General features: G+C 40.3%; 1 protein-coding gene across 3 annotated transcripts in view; it reads left to right on the top strand.

Moving 5' to 3' along the window:
• pisd (phosphatidylserine decarboxylase) overlaps nt 1–20,387 on the top strand; it is a 107,030-nt gene that overhangs the window by 15,454 nt on the left and 71,189 nt on the right. Inside the window, exon 3 of one of the 3 annotated variants that reach the window (XM_048611351.1) lies at nt 17,244–17,425. In XM_048611351.1, coding sequence (XP_048467308.1) covers nt 17,244–17,425 — 182 coding nt within the window. Of the gene's footprint in view, nt 1–17,240; nt 17,426–20,387 lie in introns of those variants that run through there. The other 2 variants (XM_048611350.1, XM_048611348.1) reach the window with 2 other exon arrangements.

Raw genomic sequence — 20,387 nt, 5'->3', positions numbered from 1 at the left:
TGATGGAAGTAAATTGGAGATTAAAAAATAAATAGCAAAACATTCTGAAGACATTTTAATGATTGAAACCTTGAGGTAGAGATAGGACTACTGAAGGGTATACAAAGTAAACTTACAGGCAATGACTACAAATGGCAGAAGTATCGTTTAGTTACTTTCTTTTGATGCTTACTCTGGAGACCAACAAGGGGTGCATTTAGGAGAAAAGATGAGAAAATGTAAGATGCATTTAATTAAAGCAAGGAGATAATTAGATTAATTAAACTTAACGGACAAACCCACATCCACGTTTTCTGTAACAATACTAAAAATTAGAGAATAGAGTGCAGAGATCTTTTGGACATAGGCCAAATACAGGCAAATGGGACTAGTTCAGTTTAGGAAACCTGGTCAGCATGCATGAGTTGGGCCGAAGGCTGTATACCTTTATGACTGCATGGAAATGTATTAGGAATGGGATTAATGCTGGTGGGCAGCTAATATTATTCCTTTATTTGAAGAGAGACATAGAACAAGTCTATGGAGCTATAGACTAGTTGGTTTACTGTTGATGACAGGAAGGATATTGGAATCTTTCCTCAATGATATCATAGAAGAAGAACTATCTAGAAGCCAGAAATAAATTATCATGGATTTAAGAGGGAAGATCATACTTGACGGAAGTTACTAAGAAATAAGAGTAAATGAGACTAATGTCATAGATGTAATATATTTGGATTCTCAAAGTCTTTGATGAGGTACTGGATAGGAGGCTGGTGACTAAGGACTGTGCATATGGAATTAGGGCAAGTAACAGAATGAATAGCGAGCTGGTTATAGAACAGAAGAGTGATTAAGGGTATTCTTACAAAAAGTGAGAAATAATGTTCCATAAATAACAGTGCTGGGACTAATGTTCATAATCTACAGTATTGATTTAGACTTTGGAATTGCAAGCTTAACTTTTAAATTTTCAGGCAACTCAAAATTTAGATGTGTAGTTATGTAACGCTCAAGAAAAATAGAACAAAATAGGTGAAGCTATTAACAAATTTGCTGAATAGGTCTGTAATTGGCAAATAAGTTTCAATGTAGATAGATATTGTTAGAAAATTTAAGGAGGCCACAGACTTTGTGGTAAGAGTGTAAATGGCTTGATTATCAAATGACTGAGGGGAGCAGATAATAAAAGTACCAATGCGGTTCAGCAAGCTCATAAGAAAATAGTCAAGATGAGGTCGAATTCTAGAGAGCGAGAATTGGAAAACAGAAAAGGTATATTGAGCTTGCATAGAAAAGATTTATGAGGATGAAAGTGGAGCTGAGAAGTTAGCAAAGACCAGACTAACTTTTTATTCCACTTCTGAAAAAGAGAAGGTTGAAGGGTGATCCACAGAAGTCTTTAAGATAATGATGGGCTTGACAGGGTAGAAGTGGAGAAGATGTTTTTACTCTGGGGGCACCTTAAACTTGATTATTAGACACCATTCTATATTTATAAATGCAATAGGAATGTTAGGGTAATTTCTTAAAACAGCACTCAGAATGTGAAGTCTGCTACCACAAGCAGTATTTAAAATTAGGTGTATTTAAAAGGGAAACTGGATAAGCATGGGCAGCCTGGTGGCTCAGTAGTTAACACTGCTTCCTCACAGCGCCAGGGACCTGGGTTCGATTCTAGCCTTGGGCGACTGTCTGTGTGGATTTTGCACATTCACCCTGCGTCTGTGGGTTTCTTTTGGGTGCTGCAGTAAAATACAAGATTAGAGGGATAGGGTAGGAGTCTAAGTCTGGGTGGGCTGCTCTTTGGAGGGTTGGTGCAGACTTGATGGGCTGAATGAAAACCAAAAGAACCAAAACAAAGTTGCTGGAAAAGCTCAGCAGGTCTAGCAGCATCTGTGGAGGAGAAAAGAGAGTTAACGTTTCAGGTCCGGTGACCCTTTGTCAGAACTGATGGTGGCTGGGAAAACGTCAGTTTATATGCAGAAAATAGGGAGGTGGGTGGAATAGTGAGTAAACGATAGCATAGAGCCCAAAGAGAGAGAAAGACAGTTGGACAGACATGGGAGTTGCTAACGATCAGGCTGGGAGGGTGAGTAGTTGTTAATGGGGACTGTTAGTGACTAACAACAGGGAGCGTGTAGTGACAGGCTATGTGGTAACAAGGCCTGGTGTGTGGGGTGGGGGGCTGGGACACCGGGAGAGTTTAGGCCCTAAAATTATTGAACTCAATATGGAGTCTGGAGGGCTGTAGGGTCCCCAAGCGGAAAATGAGGTGTTGTTCCTCCAGCTTGCGTTGGGCTTCACTGGAACACTGTAGCAAGCCGGAGACAGAGATGTTGGCCAGAGAGCAGGGTGGTGCATTGAAGTGGCAGGCAACAGGTAGTTCAGGGTCTTTTTTTGTGAGCAGAACGTAGATGTTCTTCGAAGCGGTCGCCAAGTCTACGCTTCATTTCCCCAGTGTAGAGGAGACCACATTGTGAGCAGCGAATGCAGTAGACTAGATTCTTGGAAATGCAGGTGAAGTGTTGCTTCACCTGGAAGGTATATTTGGCCCTTGGATTCTGGGGAGGGAGGAGGTAAATGCGCAGGTGTTGCACCTTCGCTGGTTACAGGGGAAGGTGCTGTAGGGCTGTGGGGTGATGTTGGGGGTGAAGGAAGTGTGGACCAGGGTGTCCCGGAGGGAACAGTTCCTGCGGAAGGCGGACAAGGGAGTGGAGGGGAATATGTGTCTGGTGGTGGCATCTTGCTGGAGGTGGCGGAAATGGCGTCTGACGATCTTCTGGATGTGGATGCTGGTGGGATGGTAGGTGAGGATAAGGGGAACCCTCTCGCTGTTGCGGGAGGGAAGAGAAGGGGTGAGGGCAGAAGTGTGGGAAATGGGTCGGATCCCATTGAGGGCCCTGTCGACGACGGAGCTGGGGAATCCTCGGTTGAGGAAGAATGTGGACATTTCGCAGGCTCCCTTGTCAAAGTTGGCCTCATGTGAACATATGCGACAGAGACGGAGGAACTGAGAGAATGGGATGGAGTCTTTACAGGAAGTGGGGTGTAAGGATGTATAGTCCAGGTAGCTGTGGGAGTCAGTGGGTTTGTAATGGATATTAGTGGCCAGTCTATCCCCAGAAATGTCGAGGAAGGGAAGGGAGGAGTCAGAGATAGACCAGGTGAAAGTGAGGGCAGGGTGGAAGTTGGAGACGAAATTGATGAAGTTTTCCAATTCTCGACGAGAGAGGGAAGCAGCACCGATGATATCATCGATGTATCGGAGAAAGAGTTGTGGGTGGGGGCCGGAATAGGACTGGAACAAGGAATGTTCCACGTACCCCACAAAGAGACAGGCATAACTAGGGCCCATGCGGGTACCCATGGCAACCCCTCTTACCTGAAGAAAATGAGAGGAGTTGAAAGAGAAGTTGTTGAGGGTGAAGACAAGATCGGCCAAGTGGAGGAGGGTGGTGGTGGGTGGGGATGGTTCAGGTCTTTGCTCCAGGAAGAAGCGGAGAGCCCCAAGACCCTCCTGGTGGGGAATGGATGTGTAAAGGGATTGAATGGTCTCTTTCTGCACTGTAGGGATTCTATGGTTCGAAGCATGAGGTCATGTGATAGAAAGATCTGGCGTATTTAAGAAAGGAAAGAAATGGGCAGTGGGGAGGCTTGTGTGAAGCATTGTTGCCAAATTGGGTAGAGAACTTGTGGATTGGAAGGCAGGCATTAGAATTTGATGTTTGTAAAATGATAGTGGGGGGAAGAGTGTGTGGTCAATTTAAAAGACTTTTTCTAGACTTTGAGATTTTAAAAAATGTCTGCAGGCAGCAGCTTGTGGGTCTGCAGGTGCATGGAGTGCCCCTGAATTGAAACGTTTGTATCCAAAGGCTGTGTGGTTAGCATTCCAGGCAGCAGTTTGGTTTTGTTATCAAGGCAACCAGTTTGAATATCAGCCAATTAATTCAAACCAGGCACTTGGAGACTAAAAACCAATTAAATGTAAGTCTGATGTTTCGGGTCTGGAACATGTTTCCTGCTCCTCTGATGCTGCTTGGCCTGCTGTGTTCATCCAGCTCTACACCTTGTTATCTCAGATTCTCCAGCGTCTGCAGTTCCTACTATCTCTAAATGTAAGTCTGATAGTTTGGAAAAGATAAGATAGGACCAATCCTATTGTAAGAAATTGATATTTTGTCAAGGGTATAAAAGAAGGGCATTCGCAAAATCGGCAGAGAACCAGCTGCCATCTGATAAGAGATCAGCTATCTCAGCTCTTAGAGGAGGCATCATCTAATTAATAAAGGTATCGCGGCAGTCTTAGCTAATATTCCAGATGGAAGAATTCAGAGAGAACATTCCTGACAGAAGATCAATGGAGAAGGTACAAAACCTTCTGGAAGATGTAATTTGGCTGTAATTTCAAGGGACTAAGTTCTAATCTTTTTATTATTTTGGTTTATATAAGTGGGACTTGTATTTACTGGAACAGCAGACCATTAGAATTTTATTTTATTTTGGAATGGTAAGTAGTTAGAGGGGAACTGTTCAGTTTGTCAATAGTTCCGTAGTTTGTTCACTGTTAGGGTGAGAGAAATGAATTGTTACTTGTTGATTATAGAGTGAGTGTCAGGAGTTCATTTCATTTAACCACTCCTTTATAACAGACAGGGGGTGAGAGGCAGGTTACACCACTTTTCGCACTTCTTTTAACAGATTATAGGGCGAGGCAAGCCTCTCTGGGTGTTTTGGATTTAGTTATCAGGAGGGGTCAACCTCTGCCTCCTAACAGTTTGGGTCTCAGGTCTGGAATCCAGCCATCTTGGATTTAGACAGACTGGGGGCTCGAGTCCAGGATTTGAATGGATCCAGACAGATTTGAATGGATCTGGACAGATGTGAACAGATTTAGAGTATGTAAGATCCCAGCAGATATAAACAGACTTAGGGACTAGTGTCCTGTATCGTTAAATGAAACTTGGGTGAGAAGAGGAAAATCTATTTAATTGAAGTTACTTATGGTTGGTTAAATCAAATGTGAGGGAAGTGGCTCTTAAATTGCTAAAGAGGTTCCGGGTTTGAGGATGCTTCCCAAATTTGCCAAAAGTTTAGAAGGACAGAGGAAGGAGATACTTTTGGAATTAGCTAGAATTGTGTTTAACTAGGGATAAAAGGAAAGCTGAAATTGCAATGTAGTTGCTCAATCATTTAGGTATACCAGAGAAACAATTACGTGCAGTGGAGTTAGAAGAAGTTAAATTGCAAATGAAACAATTGGAGTTAGAAAATGAATTTAAAAGGCTGGAATTAGAGAAAGAAAGGGAACTGAAACTGCTTGAATGACGGTTAAAAGCAGAGGAAAAAGAAAAAGAGGGAGAAGAAAGGGAGAAAAAGAGTTTCAACTTCGGAAGTTGCAAATTAAACGGGAAAATCAATTTAAAACGATGGAGATCAGTGAGGAGGAGAGAGATGATGAGCAAACCCATCGTAGCCAAAGACCTGGTAGGGGTATATACAAATATGTCAAAACATTACCAAAATTCGATGAAAATGATGTAGAAACCTTTTTGATTTCCTCTGAGAAATTGGCTAAACAGATGAGCTGCCCAGAGACAGTGAGGATAATGTTAATTCAGATGAAGTTGGTAGGCAGGGCTAGTGAGCGCTGTCAGAGGAGGTGTCAGGAGGTTATGAAGAAGTAAAACAGGCTATTTTGAGTGCCTAAGAATTGGTACCAGAAACATACCGACAACGGTTCAGAAATAAGGAAGGAACCAGGTCAGACATTTAGAGTTTGAAAGAATTAAACAGAGCAACTTCAATAGATGGGTGAAAGCATTAAAGATAGAAAAGACATATGAGGATGTTAGAAAGATTATTCTGCTGGAGGAGTTTAAAAATGCACTTCCAGAAGTGATAAGAACATATGTTGAGGAACAGAAAGTTAAAACAGTGAGAAGAGCTGCAGAGATGGAGGATGAATATGCAATAGGGCATAAATTGAAATCTAGCTTCCGACAGCAATTTCATTCCATGAGGGATAGAAATTGGGAAAGAGGGAGATCCTTCAATGAAAAGCAAGAAGTAGATCACCCTGGGAACAGTTTACCATATGTGATAAAAAGAAACGCTAGAGGGTGGAAAAGAGGTGAAAGACCTCAGGAGTTTTCACTGCAGTAAGGTGGGACACACAGTCACAATCCTGGTGGATTAAGAAAGGCACTGGGAAAAAGGATGTGGTAAAAGAGGCTAAACCAGTGTGATTAGTCGAGGAAGTGAAGGAAATCCCAAGTCGAGGAGCTGCAGGAGAGTGCGCAGCCTAGTCACGGGCTGGATAGTAAGATAGTGCCTGATCTCTTCAAAGACTGCCTGTGTAGGTAAGGTTTACTCCGGTAGAACAGGGCGAGTAGGTAAAGGAGTTAAAATATTGAGAGATACGGGAGCTCTCATAGTAAGAGATGAAAGTATTTGCATCCTTCTGAAATGTTGCCCAAGAGAGTGATAATCTGGAATAAATGGGGAGAGATTTAGCGTTTCCCTGTGTAAGATCAGGCTAGAAAGTCCAATCAAGACTGGGGAAGTGGCAGTGGGAGTGATTGAAAGTGTGTCTATTCCAGGAATACAGTCTGTTCTTGGAAACGATATAGCCGGAGCAAAAGTGGGAGTGATGCCCATTGTAGTGGAGAAGCCGAAAGAAAACCAGGGAACTGAGGAGTTAAAAGGAAAATGCCCTGGAATTTTTCTGGGCTGTGCGGTGACAAAATCCCATAGTCATAAGTTAAAGCAAGAAGGGAAAACAAAAGAGAAAGATGAAGGAATTGAGGTCCAGTTCACTGACACTCTGATGAAATGGTAAAGGAAGAACCTAAGCAGGTAGAGGATCAGGCAGATATGTTTAATTCCAAAAAATTAATGGAGTTGGAACAAAAAGATGAGACAATAAAAGATTTATATCATAAAGCCTACTCTTAAAAGGAATCCGAATGTATTCCAGAATGTTATTAGCTTGAGGATAAAATCTTAAAGCGGAAATGGAGACCTTAACAGGTTAGTGCAGAGAAGAAAGGGACAGACTTTCACCAGATTGTGTTGCCGGTAGAATACAGACAGGAAGTATCACGGGCAGCACATAATCTACTTGTAGGAGGTCATCTAGGAGTGAGGAAGACTCAGGCTGATATACAAAAGCATTTCTTTTGGCCTGTATTACATAAAGATGTGGTTGAATTTTGCTGTCCCTGTCATATGTGTCAGATGGTAGGAAAGCCACAGACGACAATAAAACCAACGCCTTTGATGCCAATTCCACATTTGAAGAACCTTTCATGCGTGTTATGATTGATTGTGTAGGTCCCCTCCCTAAAACCAAAAGTGGGAACCAGTATTTGCTAACCATTATGGATGTGTCTGCCAGTTCTCCGGAGACAATTCCATTACAGAATGTCAAGGCAAAAAAGATTGTGGAGGAGTTGCTTGCTTTCTTTACCCATTATGAACTACCCAGGGAGATTCAGTCAGACCAAGGGTCCAATTTTACTGCAAATTATTTAAGGAGGTCATGGATAGTTTAGGTGTGTAGCACTTTCAATCAAGTGCATACCATCCTGAATCCCAGGGAGCATTGGAATGGTAGCATCAGACTCTATAGACCATGCTGAGGGCTTATTGCCAGGTTTACCCAAATGATTGGGATATGGGTATCCCATTTATATTATTTGCTATTAGAGATGCTCCAAATGAATTGACTCCGTTTACTCTATTTGAATTGATATTTGGTCACAAAGTAAGAGGGCCTTTAAAATTAATTAAGGAATAGTTGATAGGTTCGAAGTCAGGTCTCACCGTTGGATTATATATCTGAGGTGAGAGAGAGATTAAACAGAGTAGGTGAATTAGCTAGACAGCGTCTGAAGGTGGCACAGCATCCAATGAAGCAAGAAGCAGATAAGAAATCTAAAATTCATACATTAGTCTGTGGGAACAAAATATTGATGTTGTTGCCAGTTGTAGGAGATCCCTTCAAAGCAAGGTTTAGTGGGCCCTATCAGATTGAGAAGTTGAGTCAGGTGAATTATCTGGTAAAGATGCCAGATAGGATAAAATTTTATCGGGTATGTCATGTGAACATGCTGAAACATTACTATGACAAGGAAAGGGAACCGGAGAAATGTGTATTATTGCCATTCAGAGTGAGGAATCAAATCCAGATGATTTGAATATTGATGTGCCTCAGACTAAATTGAATAATGAGAAAGTCCTTAAAGAATGGGACAGGATAATGAGCAATCTGTCCCAGGAACAGAGAACTGAATTGAAAGGCTTGTTACGGTGCTATGAGGACATACGTAGAAACAGAATGGGGAGGACTAATACCATACCACATGAGGTTGACGTAGGGAATGCTGTTCCGCTAAAACAACGCCCCTACAGGATTAATCCTCTCAAGCACAGTTACAGAAAAGTGGAAATGATGCTCCAAGAAGACAGCATTGAGCCAAGTCAAAGCGAGTGGAGTTCACCGAGTGTGTTGGTTCCCAAACCTGCTGGTACTCAATGATTCTGCGTAGATTATTGGAAGGTCAATGCCGTGACCAAATCAGATGCATACCCAATTTAAAGGCTGGAGGACTGTGTGGAAAAAGTAGCACAAGCCACTTACATCACAAAGTTGGATTACGTTGTGGTTACTGGCAAGTACCTTTGTCGGGGAGAGCGAAAAAAGTTTCTGCTTTTGTAACCCCAAATGGGCTGTATCAATTTAAAGTAATGCCTTTTGGAATGAACTACGCACCAGCCACATTTCAAAGACTTATGAACAGAGTTGTGGCAGGATTGACTAATTGTGCTGTCTATATGGATGACTTAGTGATCTTTAGCCATTCGTGGACAGATCACATGGAGCATTTGGCAGAGCTCTTTGAGAGACCACGGAAGGCAAAGTTGGTAATAAACTTGGCAAAAACAGAATTTGCGAAGGTGGAAGTGACGTTCTTAGGGCACAACATTGGACACGGTTGATGGCACCCAGAAACGTGAAGATGAAGGCGATTGAGGAATTTCCAAGACCATCATTGACCAATGAAGTGCTAGGATTTTTGGGACCGAGTGGAACTGGAAATTTGTACCAAACTTTAGTAGCGTGATGGCACTGCCGATGGTTTTGTAAGAGAACACGAAATTGCAGCCGACAAAACAATGCCAGGAGGCATTTGAGAATTTAAATGCATTATTAACCACCGCACCAGTTTTAGCCATGCCAAATTTCTTGCAGCCCTTTAAAGTTGCCATTGATGCAAGCGATGTAGGGGTTGGAGCTGTGTCGTTACAGAAGGATGATTGTGGAATTGAAAGGCCAATCAGTTATTTTTCAAAGAAACTCGATATTTACCAGAGAAATTATTCAACCGTTGAAAGACAGTTATTGTGTTTAGTAATGGCGTTATAACATTTCAATGTTTATGGCGCAAACAATGCATCAGCGACAGTTGTGTACACCGATCACATTCCTTTGATGTTTTTGGAAAGATTTAAGGACAAGAACACCAGATTATTTAGTTTGAGTCTTATGTTGCAAGCATTTCATTTACAGATTGAAAATGTTATTGTGGATGCATTGTCGCAGGTTTAAAAGAAAGATGTACATACGTAGAATTAGTATGAAATGTGTAACTCTAGATTAATGACCTATTGATCTCGTAATAATGCCGTTAACGTTTAGACAGAAATAAATGAAGCCATCTTTTCATAATGATGGTTCATTTTTTCTTAAGAGGGAGGTGTTGCAAAGTTAGTACTTGTGGATTGGAAGGCAGGACATTAGAATTTGATTGTAAACTGATAAGGGGGTGGTGGTGAAGAGTGTGTGGTCCATTTAAAAGACAGTGTGCTTTTTCTGGGCTTGGAGATTGAAAAAAATGTCTGTAGGCAGCAGCTTGTGGGTTTGCAGGTCCACAGAGAGCCTCTGAATTGAAACATTTATATCCAAAAGCTGTCTAATTAGCAATCCTGGCTGCAGTTTTGCTTTTGTTATCAAGGCAACAGGTTTGAATATCAACCAGTTAATTTAAACCAGGCAATTGGAGGCCAAAGACCAAATGAAATTTAAATCTGATGGTTTTGAGAACATAGGACCAATCCTATTGTAAGAAATTAATATGTTGTCAAGGGTATAAAAAAAAGGGCGTTCACAAAATTGGCAGAGAACCAACTGCCATCTGATAAGAGATCAGCTCTCTCAGCTCTTAGAGAAAGCATCATCTAATTAATAAAGGTACTGTGGAATTCTTACCTAATATTCCAGACAGAAGAATTTAGAGAGACCATTCCTGGCAGAAGGTCAATGAAGAAGGCACAGAACATTCTGGAAGATATAATCTGGCTGTAATTTTGCAGGACAAAGTTCTAATTTTTTTTAAATTATTTTGATTTCTATAAGTGATACTTGTATTTATTGGAACAGCATACCGTTAGAATTTTGTTTTATTAAGGAATAGTTAGTAGTTAGAGGGGAAATGTTCAGTTTCTTAATAGTTCCATTAATTTGTTCACTGTTAGGGTTAGATAAATTAATTGTTACTTGTTGATTACAGAGTCAGTGTCAGGAATCATTGCATTTAACCACTCCTTTATAACATAGTGGGAGTGAGAAGCAGGTTATACCACTTTTCACACTTCTTTTAACAGATTATAAGGTGAGGAGAGCCCCTCTGAGCGTTTCAGTTTTAGTTATCAAAAAGGGTCGAGCTCCGCTTTATAACAGTATAAATGCTAGCATTGAGTATTTAGGCCAAAGGACTACAGCATGTAGTAGGCTTGACATGTAAAATAAATCATGGCCCATCTAGTTTCTCTTCTCCTATCTCGGTTGTACAGTAGAACAATAAAGGAGTTCTTAGTTCCTCATAACAAATAATCTTGAGAAACTAGTTTGCAATAAATTCAGTCCCAAGATGAAGAAACCCTAGTCATAGAGATTTTTCAAGCATAAATGTCTCTAATCAATCCATATGCTGTATTCCAAAATGTTACCCTGTCTGTTGTATGAAAGAGGTCTATCTAATTTGAATGGATCTGTGCTAACTGCTTCCACAATCTCCTTGGGAAGTCTGTGCCAGTGCTCTTATTTGCATGTGCAGCAATTGGAAATATGTTATATGTGAAGCAAGCAGGCTGTGGGCAGCCAGTGTGAAATAATTTAGTTATCTAATTCTTCTGACAATCCTTAACTCAGTTGTACTATCATTTTTTGGCCTTTACTTGTGAGGATGAAATCGGTCCTGGTAATCCAATCTCTCTGTTCCCTCAATCATTCTGAGTGTCCTTTTACATCCTTTCAGTAGCTGCAATATCCTTTTTATGCTGTGGCAATTAGAGCTCTGCACAATATCATGTGTGGTTGCTGCAAAGCTCAGAAACATCTCAATGATTTAGCTCAATATTGATCTTTGAGTACATTGTGTCTGTTTTTCTTTACTTTGTATTGTAGGACAGGTCACGTTTAAATCTGTATGGTTTAGTTTGTGATACTTCTCACATGCAACCCTTGATTTGTCACCTCCAATTCCTCTTCCCACGTAGAAACCTTCAGCAGGGCAGGTGACTGAAATAAAAGTAGGGGAACCCTTTGGGTCTAGCGATCATAATCCTATTAGTTTCAAAATGGTTATGGAAAAGGATAAGCCTTCCATAAAAGTTAAAGTTTTTAATTGGAGTAAGACAAATTTTAGTGGTATGAGATAAAAAATTTCAAAATTTGATTGGATTAGACTGTTTGCGGGTGAAAGGACATCTGACAAATGGGAGGCTTTCAAGGGTGTGGTAACGAGTTCAGAGACATTATATTCCTGGTAGAGTGAAGGGTAAGGCTGGTAAGATTAAAGAACAATAGATGAACAAAGATATTGAGGTTCTAGTCAAGAATAAAAGAGAGTCTTATTTGAGATATAGAGAACTTAGTTCAATTGAATCTCTTAATATACAGTGTGTAGGGGCATTCTTAAGAAAGAAATCGGGAAGGCAAAGAGGTGATAGCATTGGCAGTTAAGGTTAAGGATAATCCAGAGAGATTCTACAAATACATTGAAAGCAGGAGGGTAACAAAGAGAGAAAGTAGGGCCCCTTCAAAGATCAAGGAGGTCTTCTTTGTGTTGAACCCCAGGAGATGGGAGAGATACTAAATGAATATTTTGCATCAAATTTTGCTGTGGAGAAAGAAATGGAGTCTAGAGAATGCAGAGAAATAAATTTTGATGTTTTAAAAACAGTTCACATTACAGAAGAGGAAGTTTGGGAGGTCTTAGAGAATATAAAAGTGGATAAATCTCTGGGACCTGATCTAATGTATCCTTTTTATGCTGTGGCAATTGGGAGGTCTTAGAGAATATAAAAGTGGATAAATCTCTGGGACCTGATCTAATGTATCCTTTTTATGCTGTGGCAATTAGAGCTCTGCACAATATCATGTGTGGTTGCTGCAAAGCTCAGAAACATCTCAATGATTTAGCTCAATATTGATCTTTGAGTACATTGAGAAGGAAGGGAGGAAATTGTGAGACCCCTTGCAGAAATATTTGTATCATCTATAACTATGGGTGAGGTGCCTGATGACTGGAAGTTCCCCATGGTAGACTACCTGGTAAAGTTAGGTCACATGGGATTTAGGGTGACCTTGCCAATTGGATACATAATTGGCTTAATGGCAGAAGACAGTGGTGGTGGAGAGTTGCTTTTCAGACTGGAGGACTGTCACCGTTGGTGCTCCAAAGGGATCAGTTCTGGGTCCACTTTTGTTCGTCATTTATATAAATGATTTGGATGAGAATATAGTAGGCATTGTTGTAAGATTGCGGACGACACCAAAATTGGTAGCTTGGTAGACAGTGAAGAAGGTTTTTGAAGGTTACAAAGGAATCTTGATGAAATGGGCCAATGGGCTGAAAAATGGCAATGGAGTTCAATCCGGGCAAATGCGAGGTATTGCATTTTGGTAAAACAGACAAGGCTAGAGCTCATACAATTAATGGTAGGGCCTTGGGTAGTGTTGTAGAACAGACGGACCTAGGGGTGCAGGTACATAATTCTTTGAAGTTTGTGTCACATATAAACAGGGTGGTTAAAAAGTCATTTGGCACACTTGCCTTCATTGCTCAGTCCTTTCAGTAAAGAAGTTGGGAAGTCGTGTTGAGGTTGTACGAGGACATCGGTGAGGCCTGTTCTGGAGTACTGTGCCCAGGTCTGGTTGCCCAGTTATAGGAAGGATATTACTAAGCTGGAGAAGGTTCAGAAGAGATTTACCAGGATGTTGTTGGGTGTGGATGGTTTGAGTTATAAAGAAAGGCTGGATAGACTGGGACTTTTTTCACTGGAGCATAGGAGGTTGAGAAGTGACCCTGTAGAAGTTTATAAAATAATGAGAGATATAGAGATAGAGTTACTGGTTTTGTCTTTTCCTGAGGATGGGGGATTTCAAGACTAGGGGGCATATTTTTAAGGTGAGAAGAGAGAGATTGGAAAAAAAGGACACCGGGGAAAATTGTTTTACAGTATGGTTTGCTTGTGGAATGAACTTCCTGAGGAAGCGGTGGATGTGGGTACAATTACAGTGTTTAAAAGACACTTAGATAAATACATGAATAGGAAAGGTTTGGAGGGATATGGGCAAGGTGCAGGCAGGTGGGACTAGTTTAGTTTGGGATTATGTTCAGCATGGACTGGTTGGACTGAAGGGTTTGTTTCTGTGCTGTATGACTCTATATAACTGACTGTTCCTTCATTCCTGTGTTATAGAGTTATAGTCAGAGTCATACAGCACAGAAACAGACCCTTTGCTCCAATCAGTCTGTGCCAACCATGATACCAAGCGAAATGAGTCCCACCTGCCGGCAGTTGACATATATCCCTCCAAAGATTTCTTATTCATGTGCTTATCCAAACGTCTTTTAAATGTTGTACCTGTACCTGCATCCACCATTTCCTCTGGAAGTTCATTCCACGCATAAACCAGTCTGTATAAAAAAAATTGTCCCATATCTTTTTTAAATCTTTCTCCTATCGCCTTAAAAATTTGCCCCCAGTCTTGAAATCCCCTATCCTAGGGAAAAGATACCTGCCATTCATTTTATCTATATCCCTCATGGTTTTATAAATCCCTATAAGGTCACCCGGCAACCTGCTACGCTCCAGTGGAAAAGAAATCCCAGCCTGTCTAACTTCTCTTGTGAACTTAAACCCTCCATTCCCAGCAACATCTGATAAATGTTTTCTGAACCCTCTGCAGCTTAATAATCTCCTTCCTTTAACAAGGCAACCAGAAATGAACACAGTACTCCAGAAGACTCTTACCAACATCGTGTACAACCTCAATGTGATGTCCCAATTCCTATACTCAAAGGTCTGAGCAGTGAAGGCAAGTGTGCTAAATGCCTTAACCACCCTGTCTAAATGTGATGCAAACTTCAAAGAATTATGTACCTGACCGCCTAAGTCTCTCTGTTCAACTACACTACCCAAGGCCCTGCTTTTAATTGTATAAGTTCTGCCATTGATTGTTTTACCAAAATGCAATAACTTGCATTTATCCAAATTGAGCTCCATCTGCCACTCCTTGACCCATTGACCCAATTGATCAAGATCTCTTTGTAATTTTAGATAATCTTCACTATATCACCAATTTTGGTGTCATCCGCAAACTTACTAACAACGACTTCTATATTCTCATCTAAATGACAAACAAAAGTGGACCCAGCATCAATCCCTATGGAACACCATTGGTCACAGGCCTCCAATCTGGAAAACAACATACCACCACCACAAGTGTTTAAAGTTTTAGCAAAGATTTGTAGCTCAGGTTGTGGGTGAGGTTGTTGATTTGCTCGCCGAGCTGGCTTGTTTCCATTCGGACATTTCGTCACCATGCTAGGTGACATCATCAGTGAGGCCTCTAGTATATAGTATATATACTATATCTAGTATATAGTCTAGTATATAGATAGTAAATTCCAAGCAGAGTAGAACAACATTGCTTCATCGGAGGCCTCACTGGTGATGTCAACTAGCTTGGTGACGAGACGTCTGAACGAAAACAAGCCAACTCGGGGAGCAAGTCAACAACCTCATTCCACCACCACACTGTCTCCAACTGTTAAGCCAATTTTGAATTCAGTTGGCAAGCTCATCCTGAATCCCATGCGATCTAACTTTACTAATTAGTCTACCACGTAGAACCTTGTCAAAGGCTTTGCTAAAGTCCAAGTAAACAACATCTGCTCTGCCGTCATCAATCTTCTTGGTTACATGCTTGAAAAACTCAAACAAGTTTGTGAGACATGATTTTCCACGCATAAAACCATGTTGACTATCCCTAATCATTCTTTGCCTCTTCAAATGCATATAAATCCTATCTTTCAGAATCACCTCCAACAATTTACCCACCACCAATGTCCGACTTGGGCCTGTAGTTCCCAGGCTTCTCCTTATAGCCTTTCTTAAACAAAGGCACAACATCAGCCACCCTCCGGTCATCTGGCACCTTACCCATAGTTATAGATGAGATAAATATTTCTACAACAGGCCTCGGAATTTCCTCCCTTACTTCCCACAATGTCCTGGGATACACTAGATCAGATCCCAAAGGTTTAACCACTTTTGTATTTTCTAGGACCTCTTCTGAAATGTGAACAGTTTTCAAAACATCAATGTTTATTTCCCGGAGTTCTTTCGTCTCCATTTCTTTCTCCACAGTAAAAACTGATGCGAAATATTCATTTAATATCTCTCCCATCTCAGGAGGTTCAACACAAAGACGACCTCTTTGATCTTTAAGGGACCCTACACCCTCTCTGGTTGCTCTCTTGACCTTAATGTACTCGTTGAATCACTTTAGAATAGCCTTGGCAGATAAGGTTAAGGTTAGCTCATATCCTGTCTTTGCCCTCCTGATTTCCTCCTCAAGAATGTCCCTGCACTTTATACCGTTCAAGAGATTCATTCGAACCCAGTTGTCCATATTTAAAATGTGATTCTTTCTTATTCCTGTCTAGAACCATTGTTCCTTAATCCTACCAGCCTTATCCTTCACTCTAACAGGAACATAATAACTCTGAACTCTTGTTATCACACTTTTGAAAGCCTCCTACTTATCAGATGTCACTGTCTACTCCAATCAACTTTTGAAAGTTATAACACAATGTGGAGGTGGAGGAACACTGCAGGCTAGGCAGCATCAGAGGAGCGGGAAAGTTGACGTTTTGAGTCCAGACCCTTCTTCAGAAGCCTTTTCCTCCAGCTTCACATTGTGTTATCTCTGACTCCAGCATCTGCAGTTCTTACTATCTCCATCTTTTGAACATTCTTGTTTGTACTATTAAAATTGACCTTACTCCAATTAAAAACTTTCATGGAAGGCTTATCCTTTTCTATAATTATTTTAAAACTAATAGAATTATGATCACCAGACCCAAAGTGTTCCCCTACTATCACTTCAGTCACTTGCCCTGCCGTATTACCCAAGAGAACGTCAAGTCTCACTCCTACTCTGGTAGGAACACATACGTATTGATAAAGAAAATGTTCTTCAACACGCTTAATAAATTCCTCACATTCTAACATTTAATGCTATGTTATTCCCAGTTAATATTTGAAAAATTAAAATTGCCTACTATTACGACCTTTATTATTCTTACATATATCTGAGATAGCCCTACATATTTGTTCCTCAATTTCCCTCTGACTGTTGGGGGTCTATTGTACAATCCCATCAAGGTGATCATTCTATTCTTATTTCTAATTTCTACTCATATTTTCACTGGATGATTTTTCAGAAATATCTACTAGTTACAGCAGTAATGTTTTCCTTAATCAAAAGTGCCACTTCCCTTCCTCTTTTGCCTCCCTTTCTGTCTTTTATATAGCACCTGAAACTCGGACTATTGAGCAGCCCTGTCCATCCCTCAGCCAGTTTCTGTAATAGCTACGATGACCCAATCCCATGTTCCCAAAAATACCCTGAGTTCATCAGCATTACCTTTAAGGCCCCTTGCATTGAAATAAATTCAGTTTAATTCTTCTGAGTTACTTTGTTCCCTGACTTGCTGTTGTCTGTCTGTGTTATATCATTCAATTTGCTCCTTTCAGCTCTAACTTCATTTTGGGAAGTCAAAAACAATTATGCTACTTGTGTTTATGAAAACAGTATGAACCTTGCAAAGTCATTGTACGGTACAAGTGATGAGACTGTCTGTTGGTAGGCTAATCTAATCTTCACTTGTTTTTGGTCCAAGCAGATCACCGGATTCTGCAGATGATCACTTTTGGAATTGTGACTCGGGTCCGTCCTTTGCACTTGTTGGTGGTGACAGGTGGTGGATACATGGGATACTATCAATATCATAAATACAAGCAGCGTGAACTCGAACGCTGTGGATTAGACCAGCTGGTGAAGGAGAACTTAGCTCCTGCATGGCAGGTGAGTTAATTGATATGGTGACTGCACACCATCAATGCTACTTGTTTTACTACATTAGAACAAACTTCCCTTGCTTCAAGTCATGGTCAAAGATCAAAAGCACAGAGCAACGTTCTTTTACACGCAATTTCCAAGAACTTTGATGTGATGCGATTGTTGTAACCATGTGCCTCCAATCGTTTCTGCACAGATTTAATGGCTAAGTAATCAATTTATTTTGAGAATTCTCTTATATAATATTTGCTGTTTAGTCCCTACCCTCTTGTGCCTCCCTGTCCTGGGTGGTTTATGTAAACTGGGAAGAGCAAATTTATTTTCAAGCACAATATTTTCTTATATTATCTTATTTCTTTAATTTACATACTTTCACTTTTTTTGAAAATAGACTAATAGAGCACAAAAAAGCACAGTGGTTCAAGCATAGAATGGATGGCCTTCAGTTTAAAAATATTGAGGAGAGCTTGAATGGCTGGTGTAGAGCTGATTATGGACTATATGGGAAAGAAACTGAGCTGGTGAAATATTGATTCAAGCAATTTTGTAAAGTAAAAGGACAGCTGTCTAGGGCTGAGCTCTGGTAAAGTTAGGGAGTTCACTTACAATTATGGGAATGATTGGATAGATGACGAATTAAATTTAAAGAAAACTACATTGGTATGAGAGAAATGAGCTGCGTCTGGACAGGGCAGGATCTGACACACTGACTATTAAAATAATGAGATTCAAAAGGAAGGTAAAATAATAAATGTATGTTTAGAAATGCTCACCAAAGAGATTTTACAAGTGTGTTGGGGATCTTGATAGGTGAGTGTACAAGGATAATGGGACTGTGCTCAGTTTAAGTTAGGGAGTTCATCTACAATTATGGGAATGAATGGTTATGAATAGAAAGGATTTAGAGGGATATGGGCCAAATGCTGGAAAATGGGACAAGATTTATTAAAGATATCTTGTCGGCATGGACGAGTTGGACCGAAGGGTCTGTCTCTGTGACTCTAAAAGGGCTTTAGTGGGAAAGTAAAATAGAGTACTTGTGGGGTAGAGGAGTTGACAGTACTGGGTTATGGGAGAGTGGTGGTGCTTGAGAAAAGAGCCTTCCTTGGAAATAAATGGGGCTTTGAGAAACTTTGGAAACGAGGGTATTTCAAAGGTGCCATGTGTATACTGTAGGATGGACTGCAAGGTGGAAATGGTGATGTTCAGGGGAGTGAGGGTACATTTTGGTGGGATGCGATTTGGGAGAATGATACGAGAGGAGTAGGTTGCAGCAAAGAAATAAGGGATACTATGGGGATGGGCTTTAGTAGGAACTGGATTGCCAAGGCTTTTTCTTCTTCTTGAATTGTTCCCAAATAGCCATTTGGGGATTTAAAAACACTCTTCACCAAATCATAGTCGCTATCAGGACAGAGGAGCCATTTAGCTGCTGTGTCTGTGCTGATTGCTTGGAAGACTTCCCCTTTTATTTGTCTGTAACCCTGCACTGCAAATTCCTCATTCCTGAAGTACCTATTAAACTGTCTCGATTTTATTTATAGAACAACTCCACTGTCGTTTTATTGTACCTGTAAGTGAATAAATTCTCCTCTTTCCTCCCCACCAGTTCTGTGACAGATGATTTTTAAAATCTGTGATCTCTAATTAAGCCACTTGCTAAAGGGAACAGTCTTTTCCTGTCTACTGTTAGTTTTTTTTTTAACCTTTGCAGATATCCCTCATTTAGAGAGTTTTTTAAGAATGTTTTTGTTTTAGAGGTTTTTCACTATAAGGGAACATACTTGAATTGTGCTGTTAGCCATAATGGCAATTTTCAGTTTAATGTAGTTAACCAGTTATTATTACCCATGCATTAAGAAACATGCCAAAAATTAGTTTGTGCTTATCCAGTTTACAAAATGTACTGCAATAGTCATGGGAAATGTTAATTTTCAATTAAGTCGATAAATCGAATTGGCAAATGTAGCCTGGACAATGAGTTTATAGAGTGGATTTGGAACAATTTTTCTGGGAACAATGTGTTCTGGAACCAAGCAGGGAACAGCGTATTTTAGGAGTAAAATTTAATGTAACAGGATTAATTAATGACCTTTTATAGCATAAGACTTTTAAGAGAAGGGTGATCGTAACATGATAGAATTCCACATTCAATTTGAAGGTGAGAAATATGACTCTAAATCTGATCTTAAAACCAATTACAGGGGTATGGAGGTACAGTTTGCAAAAGTGTAATGGGAAAGTAGGTCAAAAGATAAGATAGTGGAGAATCAGTAGCAGATATATAAGGAGACATTTTATAACTAACTTTATTCCATTTAGAATGAACATCTCGAGAAGGATGTAACATTTGTGGCTGTTTAAGGAAGTTGAGGATAATATCAAAAATATACAATGCTTCAAAGATTAGTGGTAGTTCAGAAAATTTGGAAAGTTCTGGAAGCAAATAAATGGAGACTAAAACAAAATAGAGAAATTAGAGTATGAGAGAAAACTAGCAAGAAATGCAAAAACAGTCACTACAGGCTCTCTATTAATGACTACGATGAAGGGTCCAACTGCATTGTAGCCAATTTTGATGCAAAAATAGGTAGGAAAGCGAATTGTGAGGGGGAAACAGAGGTATATACTGAGTATAAACAGGGTTTAATGTGGGGAAAATGAGATACCTTTAGAAGAAAGTCTGTAAAACCTTAAATCTTATTTAAATAGAGAGACACTGGGGAATGCTCTAAATGTAGTATGATCTGGGTATTGGTATTCATAATTCAGTAAAAGGTTTGCAATAGTTTATTCTGGGTGTCCTTATTTATGATTCGTTAAAAGGTTAACAGGTAGGTCCAGCAGCTAATCAGAAAGTCAAGTTGAGTATTGACTTTGCCCCACAGTACAAGACATTAGTGAGACAACAAGGTGCAGGGCTGGATGAACACAGCAGGCCAAGCAGCATCATAGGAGCAGAAAGGCT

The sequence above is a fragment of the Rhincodon typus genome, chromosome 24 (assembly GCF_021869965.1).
Source record: "Rhincodon typus isolate 14 chromosome 24, sRhiTyp1.1, whole genome shotgun sequence".
In the NCBI taxonomy this organism is placed as follows: Eukaryota; Metazoa; Chordata; class Chondrichthyes; order Orectolobiformes; family Rhincodontidae; genus Rhincodon; species Rhincodon typus.
This window is presented reverse-complemented; position numbering and strand designations above follow the sequence as displayed.